General features: G+C 38.0%; 1 protein-coding gene across 1 annotated transcript in view; it reads left to right on the top strand.

Moving 5' to 3' along the window:
- LOC146390840 (uncharacterized) overlaps positions 1 to 7,122 on the top strand; it is a 9,688-nt gene extending 2,566 nt beyond the window's left edge. Inside the window, exons 6-13 of the mRNA XM_084922439.1 lie at positions 64 to 330; positions 5,207 to 5,311; positions 5,459 to 5,474; positions 5,575 to 5,660; positions 5,829 to 5,879; positions 5,961 to 6,017; positions 6,740 to 6,820; positions 6,950 to 7,122. Coding sequence (XP_084778565.1) covers positions 64 to 330; positions 5,207 to 5,311; positions 5,459 to 5,474; positions 5,575 to 5,660; positions 5,829 to 5,879; positions 5,961 to 6,017; positions 6,740 to 6,820; positions 6,950 to 7,032 — 746 coding nt within the window. The 3' untranslated portion in view covers positions 7,033 to 7,122. The remainder of the gene's footprint in view (positions 1 to 63; positions 331 to 5,206; positions 5,312 to 5,458; positions 5,475 to 5,574; positions 5,661 to 5,828; positions 5,880 to 5,960; positions 6,018 to 6,739; positions 6,821 to 6,949) is intronic.
- The last annotated feature ends 2,882 nt before the right edge of the window (positions 7,123 to 10,004 follow it).

The raw sequence follows: 10,004 nt of genomic DNA, 5'->3' as shown, positions 1-10,004 counted from the left end.
TGTTCATATGTTGTTATAACGAATCACAGATATTTATTTATTTTTCTTCCTCTTTCATAACAGCAGATAAACCCAGGGCCACACTGACAGCAGGAACAACAATCATACCAGTAGGGGGCAGTGTGACACTGACCTGCTCTGTGCAGAGCTCTGATGGATGGAAATATGAGTGGTTCAGACGAACCCAAAGAACCTCTGAAGGTCAAATCAGAGATCAACAAAACAGAGATATCAGAGTATCTCAAGGAGGAATCTACAGCTGCAGAGGAACAAGAGGAAACCCAGTTTACTACACTGATAAAAGTGATGATGTCACCATTGAGATAACCAGTGAGTTCAGTCATTTAATTTGAAATATACATTCACTCATGATTATCAATATACTGTGTTAAGTTTTCTCTGCTGATTTTATGTTTCTATTTGTATCTATTATAAGAAGTCTTCTGTCTTCTTGTGAATCTGTTGTTGTGGTCGGAGCAAGGAGACATCACAACAAATAATTTACAAAGGAGTAATTTACAAATAAAATAAAGCATCATAATGAATTAGAGCAAAAAAAATGTATGCACTGAAAGGATAAAATGCACTATGAGCCTATGTAAGAGGACAGAGTGGAGGAAAGTGTATTACATCAGTATTAATACAGCTTGGACCCTTTTCCCGTCCTGTGCTTAGCAAAAAGAAGGATGTACTCATGGCATGGCAGTTTGGTCTTATTGCTTCTTATGTGTTGTTGGAAACCTACATAGAGGTATACTGATGTTGAATGCTCACAACATCAGGGCAATGCAATCCTATGGTGACCACACTGTTTTAAACCCCTTGGTTTAGACTAGCTATAGATGGTGTAGCGGCAATCTTTGGTCCTTCTTTGCCACTTCTGCAGGACGTAAAGTTTCTGACTTGTGCTTTTGTTAGATTACCGTAAATCCTGGACTACAGAGCGCACCTGATTAAAAGCCGCATGCTCTAATTATAGAAAGAAAATCTATTTTGTACTTGTACAGGCCGCACCGGATTTTAAGCCGTATGCGTTTCACTTGTAATATGAGATATTTACACAGAAATATTACACGTGAGGATTTTTAACGTTTAATTTCATCCGTAAGGTAACATCAACATGGTAACATAAACGTTATGGTAACATACAAAAATACATACTGCAAATGCTTTTTTTCCTCGAACAGCGCCTGTAACACGACTACCTTTAAGTATACATACGTATCGCTAACACACAAATTACGTTGCTTATGGTTTTTTTATGGAACAGTGCACAAACAACATTACAACATCTCTTAACAACCGATAAAAATATATAGCGTATATATACTACTTATCATTTTGATTGGTCTACTGTTACCAGGCAAAATGTGTTTGGCCGCATGAAAAAAATATGCATTAGCCACACGTCAGTATAAGCCGCAGTGTTCACAGTGTGGGAAAAAAGTAGCAGCTTACCGAAAACTACGGTACTTGTATGCCTTTCAGTAGCAAAAAACGGGGAAAATGTAAAAAAAGGAAAAACATTTATTTATTCTACACAAACTCGAAAAGTACAAAACAAATGTCTCAAGTAGGAGCTCCATTTACATTTCTATGATATTATATCTGAAATAACTATCACAGCAATGATCAGAAAACTGTTCCTCCATGCCCTGCGTACTAGCCTCACCTTTCATCACCACATGGTGGCCCACTACACACCGCCTTTACGACACCTACCAACACTTTATAACAACACAACAAAACAGGACAAATTTATGGAGCATAATATATTACATTACAACATAAAACAATCCAGATTATAACTAGAATTTACACAAATTTTACGTCATAACAAAATGCTTCAATATGACCCGATATAGTTGAGTAAATATTGGCCTGAATTGTCTATGCTCCAATAGAAGGGGTCCAAAAATCACAACACGAACAACATAATAGAAATAAAAGGAACTAATTCTCCTTAGAGCGCTTACAGAAACCCTCCTATAAAACCCAAGGGTTTCCAGATTACATCAATTCACTGTCCCCTCTCGAATGATTAACACTGTATCACCAACATAACACAATTTACAATGTTCATAAGGAAATGGTCCCAGTTTCTACTAGTCAGTCCCAACAAAAATGTCCTTTGGATATGAAACCATATACAGTGTCTTCTTTGAAGGTGTAACTGTAGTGAACAGGAGACGACAGTGGGATCCTAGTCTGTTAAGCTGACCAAAGATACAGCAGCCGGAGTGAGCAATACAGTTTGGGGTCCACAAAAGCAAAGAAAATAGAAACCATACCTTTGTCTCTGGGTGACACTGCATGGGAAAATCACCAGGCTACGCAACGGCAACGCTTTCACACACAGCCGAACGAAACACATACCCTATTCACCGCTGACTCACATTGTTCTTGTGTTTGTTTCTTAGAATGAGCCCAAACTCAGGCCAGTAACTGGCAACATTAAGTGAGGTCGCTAAAGCCCTCGCAGAGACTCGTTAGCTCCGAACATTCACTTAACGGCCGAACTCGGCCTAATCCAACTGGAAACGGAGATGGGTCTTAAAGAAAAGTGCAGCTAAGGTTAACTTTCGCTCCAACTTCCCACCACCACGCTGTCGGCGATGGCCTGCAGCACCACATGTTGTGGCTAGCGGCTAGAAAAAGCCAAGCTTCGCACAAGCAACTTAATTTTGACTGACCTCTCGGATCCCCCTTTTGGACTCAGCCGAAACGTGAGGCTTCCTTAATGTGGCTGACCGTGACAACATGCGCGAGACGGCTACTTCTCCTCTCCTTGGCTCCACATACACACACGAGCGCGTGCGGGTTCTCTGTCTTCTCTTTGATTTTCTCTTGCCTTTCTCAAACAAGCCATTCAAGGCACTATATGGCAACCCCGACAATCTACATGCCTATAGAATAGAATAGAATAGAATGCCTTTATTGTCACTATACAGTTGTACAATGAGATACAGAGCATCTCCTACTCAAGTTACTTGAAAAAAGTAATCAGTAACTAATTACTGATTACTTCCCCAAAAAAGTAATCCCATTACTTTACTGATTGCTTATTTTCAAAAGTAATTATTTACTTAGTTACTTAGTTACTTTTTAAAACCACGATTTACAACCTGAATAGGTGATAAAGTGATAGATCTTTCAGCCCAATTCTACTTTTTCTACATAATCCATCATATAAAATGTAATCAAATGGAAAAGTCTCTTTTTAAAATTAGTTTTATTAGTTTTAATCTTTTAACTTTATGCATCAAGCAAAAATTTAATTATATGCAACATTCTCTGACTTGAATAAATTAGTTTAACATTTAAACCTATTTTCTGCACATTCCAGCACATAAAATAATTTTTTTTGTGTGTTTACACTCAGTCTTTCAAATAGATGCAAGTAAAACACAGCAGAAAATAAATAAAATCAAAGACTAGCGGTCCTTTTGCTCTATTTTCACCTGTAAAGCAGGAGTGGGGTAGGCGGAGGTTTACCCTGGTGCAGGTGTGCCGCAGCGGTCAGTGGAAGAATCCGCGAGTTTCTCTGTGAGTTTCCCATTACGTCATAGTGCACTCGGTGCTTGCTTGGAAGTTTAGGGGTTTTTTCGCTGTAAAAAGAAGTTTTCTTCCCACGCACAACGGACACTAATGTTTTTGTCACTTTTTATGGAATCAAACTCAAAGTAAGGTCAGTACTTCCACGCTTTAAACGCTGCACGCTCATACTCTCTCCCGCACTCGATATATTATCCATTGTTGATCTGCACACAGCTGTTGCCACAAACGTGGCACTCGCTTACGTCACTGTCATGAGACATTCTCGCAAAAAATCACGGTTTTAGTAACGCAGTAACGCAGCGTTCCTACGGGAAAGTAACGGTAATCTAATTACCGTTTTTGCAATAGTAATCCCTTACTTTACTCGTTACTTGAAAAAAGTAATCGGATTACAGTAACGCGTTACTGCCCATCTCTGGTTATGGCTTTGGGGAAGAAACTGTTTTTGAGTCTGTGGGTTTTTGTGCTGATGTACCTGTAGCGTTTCCCTGAGGAAGCAGGCTGAACATGTTGAAACCAGGGTGGGAGCTGTCCTTGATAATGTTTGCTGCTCTGCTGAGGCAACGGGAGGAATAAATGTCCATCAGGGAGGGGAGAGGGCAGCCGATGATCTTCTGTGCTGTCTTGACCACACTCTGAAGCCTCACTCTATCCGCCTTGGTGCAGCTGCCATACCATACCGTGATGCAATAGGTTAGCAGGCTCTCAATGGACGAGCGGTAGAAGGTCAGCAGCAGGTTGGAGTTCAGCTTGTACTTCCTGAGGACTCTCAGGAAATGCAGCCGCTGTTGGGCCTTCTTGACGACCGCTGAGATGTTGTCTGTCCAGAAGATGTCAGCAGAGATGAGGACACCAAGGAACCGGAAGGTGTGGACCCTCTCCACACACTCCCCGTTGATGTAAAGGGGGGCCAAGTCAGTGCTGTGTCTCCTGAAGTCAACTTTACAGTTGCCCACAACCATTTCTCCACCAAGTATTTAGTCACAGTTTGCTTAGGGATCAAATACATATTTCACTGAGTAACATGCAAAGTCAATCAATAACATTTATGTAGTGTGGCAGGGGTTATGGATTTTTGGGTGATATTGTGTCTCTCTCCACAAGTTTCTATCCACAAGAAGATAGTCTATCTCCACTATCTTCAGAACAGAAAATATGAAGTAATTCAGAACATACAAGATGCAAACAGAACTAACTTAACATTAGGAGAATAGTGAAATATATGTCCGACTAGAGTCTAAGTTTGTAGGAGGGATTAAGACTGACAGTGAAATACTGAGCAGCTGAAGTCACAGGGTACTTTAACTTAAAGCTGAACCTTCTTCATTCAAAATAAGCATGGATAAAGTTATCACAAAGCGCCAGGTCAGATATCAGGGCTTCACAAACATGGATATTGTGGCGTAAACACTACAAAGTATCCATCATATTAAACTGACTCTTCAAAAATTTCTGCAATGTCAGGTGAGTCTTTGTGACAAGGGAGCAGCCTAAAGAAGCTTTTAACAGTTACATATGCATACTTTGTGATTATTCCACGTGTTTGTGAGGCTCTATTTTATAATATTATAAGAGACATTATGCTTTAGTCCATCTGACGCTACCTGGTTGCACCTCACCTCATAATTAATGTTATTCTTTCTTACAGCACAGTCCAGGACTGAAACGTTTCCTACTCTGTTGATCACTGGACTTCTTTGTGGAATTTTACTGATTCTTCTTCTGCTGCTGTGTTACATCAAACTGTTAAAAGGTGAGACTTTTTCTTTCTGATACGAGATTGATTATGATCCCATTATTATCTAATTATTCAGAATCACAGATGTATCCTGAACACTCCATGCACTGTCACAGCACCAGAAAAAGTAAAAAGAAAAACATGTACTTGTCTTTTTTACAGATAAATCTTTTATCAGGTTGGTTCAAATCTCCTACTTTACATTGTTAACAAACCAGAATTACAACCTGTGTTTCTTATCAAATTGAATGTTTTACTATATTTTATTACTATATTAGGACTCAGAGCACAAACCAGAGCTCTGCTATGAAACACAGGATCAACCAGGGTGAAGCTCAACACAGCCAAAACACTTCTCTCCAAGGTCAGCTTTAACCATAACAATTTTGCTATTGTTACTTTATTTATTCATTTATTTATTGTCAAATTGTGAACTTTGACTCTGATATTTGCAGTTTTTTTTATTTAAAAGATGATCAAATTCATATATAGAAATGTTAATGATTAATATATCACTGACTTGTTTTTGCAGGTGATGCTTGTATATATGAATCAATCAGAGACTACGATGACAGAGAAAAGGGTAATGCATTTATAGTTTCATATAAGTATGCAGACTCATTGTGATTATGTTCCATTTTTATATATTAATTCTCCATTTTAGCAGAATGCAGGGATTTCACATATTCTTTGATTGAGCCTAAAAACTTCACTAAGAAAGGTAAGAATTCAACTTAATTCAGTTCAATTCAATTTTATTTATATGGGGCTAAATCACAACAACAATTGACTCATTGACCCTACAGTAAAACAGAGAAAACCCCAACAATCAGATGATCTGAAAGCCGAAGGCTCTGCCTTCCGTTCTACTTTTAATTATCCTAGGAACGACAAGTAAGCCTGTTGTCACAGTAAAGTGAGGACTCAAGTGCAGGACTCCAATGCTTGGAAGAATACAGAGAATTTATTTATAATGCTCCAAGTGTATGCACAATAGTGCAAGGGTAGGTGTTTTATACAGGAGTGCATGGGTAGGGACTCTAAGAAATCCAAGGGAGGAAGAAAACAGTGAAATCACTCTTGCTCCTCTTCAGCCACACAACATAGACTGCCAGCCACTCTCCACTCGCTCATGAAAATCCACTCTGGGAAAACAGGGACAAGTCCAGATAATCTATAAGAATATATCTATAAGAACAAGAATATACAAACTAGTACGAGGGCAAAGAATCAACAAGAACTATGAACAGACTTGAGCTGGGGCTACACTGACACGAGTCATACAACGATCCAGCGATGAGTAGCTTCATGTCTTCAGCTTAAGTAGTGGCAGGGATAGGCAGGTGTGTGGGCTTTGTACAGAGCCCCAGATCCTGTGGAAGTGGATTTGTAAGTGTAAAGGTAAGAATGTCATCCTACTTTACCCTGATGAACTGTCCATAGATGACAGCCTGTTGTACGCAGATGCCACCTACAGTAAGGCTGAATGTAACAGTGACAAAAGTAAGCAAAGCAATAAAATAGGTACCATATTTTCTTCTCTTTTACATTTCATTTATCCATCAAGGAAAATTATATAAATGAGTAAAGTTGTCAGTTTAAAGTAAGATGTTACTAAAAGTCATGTTGAAAAAAATTTTTTTTTATGTGCAGGAGAATCAGCCACTGAAGCAGCCGACGAAGGGGTTTATTCTGAAATCAAACCACAAGAAACACAAGGAGCTTTCATGTTGTGACTGTAATGGTTATCAAATAGGTTTTAAAGAAAGTAAATTCATTACCAAATCACCTTTAACCATTTAATAATCATGATTATGTACTTTCAAAACAAGCAAAAGCAGATGAATGCAGGACAGAATTTACTCTATTTCACATGAATTTTACAAAGCATTGAAAAAAGAAATGAGAGGAAAAAAGTTTTTCCCCTTTTTTATAAATCAGTTTAAATGAGCTTTATCTAAAAGTGATGATGTGGCTTTAAGTTCACTTTTTTTTTCACTTTCACACGAGCAGTTATTAAACTGCATTATTGATACATGTATATGTACTGATTTTCTGTCTTTTCTAAAAAAATTTGTTTCCCTGAATGGATTAAGTATCATTTGAAAAATTATATTTTTTTAGTTTTACAAACTTCTAAACTGCAGGCAGGTTTTTCATTGTGTTATCTGATTATGTGTGCCATATAAACACACACTTTATATACTGTGACATGTTGGGATCGGGTGAATGGAGTCCCCCGCTGTGCCTCTGGAACAGTGTGTTTCACATTGAGTTTTAAAGAAGCTGTGTTTACTGTATTTGTTACAGTAATAAAGCTGCTATTGTTGCAATCTTGTTTTCACTTACAGTTATTGTTGTTGGGTTGGTGGAATAGAGATGTTACATCATGAGTGAAGTTATGTGCAGAGTTACTGAGCCCTTTAGAGGCAAAGTTTGAGTGTCTTTAAATGCTTAATAAAATCGTGTCCCCCTTTGTCTTCATATATAGTGCAGCTGTCCATGGGACTAAAGTTTCACTTCATTCAAAGTTAAATAAGATTAAATTTGCAGCCTTCATTCTATTTTTGACTTCTACTCATTTATGTTTCACGTTTCTGTTCTTGTATAAATGAAGGAGGACAAATAAAGAAACTAAAAGAATTCATAGTGTTTTTATTATTATCCAAGCTTCACATCTTCATTACTCAAAACTCACAAACAGTGTAGAAGCAGGGCAAAAAAAAAGAAAGAAAAATCTGTACTAAACCAAACATTAAAACAAATCAGAAAAAAGATTGTTTTAAGAAAACAGATTGATTTTTAGAATTTATGATGATTGCCCCATAAACCTAATAACTCTTTGGGCCACCCTTGGCAGCCCTGACTAGAATCAAGTGTTTGCGATAACTGGCAGGGAGTCTCTCACAGCACTGTGGAGGAATTTTGGCCCACTCATCTTTGCAGAACTGTTGTAATTCAGCCATATTGTTGAGTTTTTTGAACATGACACACGTTTTTAAGGCGCCTCAATCGGATTCAAGTCAGGACTTTGATGGGGCCACTCCAAAGTCTTCATTTTGTTTTTCCATGCAGAGGTGGACTTGCTGCTGTGTTTTGGATCAATGTGCTGCTGTAACTGTGGGGATTTTTTTTACCTTGATGATCTGAAGCATTTAAGTGTGACAGACATACAATTAAAAAAAAATGGAAATCAGGAAACGGGGCAAACACTGTTTCACACCACTGTATCCATCTGATCAATCCTTATTGTTTAACAAGTGGGCCAGAACAGGGAAGGTAGTGACAGCTATGAAATCGGAAACAGTGAACAAAAAATGCAGTGGATGTTTTTCACTGTTTTTAACACTTTGTTTCACTTAAGCTCTTTGTATCTTACAAAAACTTAGTGTTGCGATTCATTAATGTGATTGTCAGTGATGACAAGGTTGTATGAACTTTGAGAGACATCTGAAGTTTAAACATGCACAAAACTGCAAACTATTTTAGTTGGAAAAGTCTTGGAAAACAACAAAAGTGAGTGCAGTGCTGAAGCCTCAAACATAAAAAATAATGTCTTTCTGTATTTCTTCATCATCTTTTTGATTATTTTATGGCATCTTTTGCTAATCTGTGCTGTAAAGCAAAGGTTTCAGTAAAAGAAACATATATAGAGAAACATATAAAGATATATCGTCAGCACTATGAGCCTGTTTTGCAGATGTTTATTATGAGTTTGTTTCAGGTCCATAAAGAGAAATTAATTTTTGTAAGCATAAAAAAACCGAAACAAATAACTGGACTCTGTGAAGATATTCGACTTACCAAAACTTCTTTACAAAATGAAAAGTGTTTGTAGCTCCAAAAAACCAAAACTGTTATGATTTGAATTTAAACATTAAACAGGTCACTAAAGGTTAGTGTTTACTGTGAACCATTTTTAGGGCTCTGTCTCTGATTGTGATTATAAGACCTATCGGATGCACTTCAGTCTGCAACCACTTCCATTTCACATGTGGACTTGTAATCTATATCTGAATCAGATGTTCCTATAGTGATTTGGTCATGCCTGTCAGTTGTGGCTGCCACAGTGTCACGGTTGTTGGGTTTTTCTGTGTTTGTGTATTTTGGAGTCTTGGTTCATATATTTCAAATTGGGTCGCTCTCTAGGTTTTATTGTTTAATGATGTATAAGGCCTTGATTACATTAAATTGCAAACACAGAAAGCTGGAATAGTCATTCTTCTCCCCTGCTTGGGGTGCATGTATAGTTGTTTTAGTTTATTGAATTCTCCACAGACTTATCCATGCAGGCAGGACATCTGCACGGACTCACCGTCTGATGATGAAATTTACAGGCTCATTGACACGGCTTCTGTTCTTGCTTCTTGTGTTTGGGATTCATGGTTCAGTGAGCCGGACTTCAGCCTAAATGAAAGTGTCATCTTTTGTGGTTTTAGTCTGCATCATGAATTTTGGTCATCTCCTCCTATGATCCGCAGTAAAACACATTATTACTTCCTGCCTCCTGCTGTGTGCTGGACTGTGTCAGAGTGCAGGTTGGTTCATGTCTACTGTGGTAGACTTCTGCCTGTGAAAGCAACATAGACTGATAGTCCAGTTAACAATTAGCATGGAGAAAATGTCCAACCAAGAAGAAACATTTTTTTTAAAGTAATTAATTAATTAATTAAGGCAGTATTTTGAGTGAAATAAAGGAGCTGAGGGT

This window comes from Perissodus microlepis, chromosome 3 (genome assembly GCF_051167445.1).
Source record: "Perissodus microlepis isolate ML-2025 ecotype Zambia chromosome 3, ASM5116744v1, whole genome shotgun sequence".
NCBI classification, from domain to species: domain Eukaryota; kingdom Metazoa; phylum Chordata; class Actinopteri; order Cichliformes; family Cichlidae; genus Perissodus; species Perissodus microlepis.
This window is presented reverse-complemented; position numbering and strand designations above follow the sequence as displayed.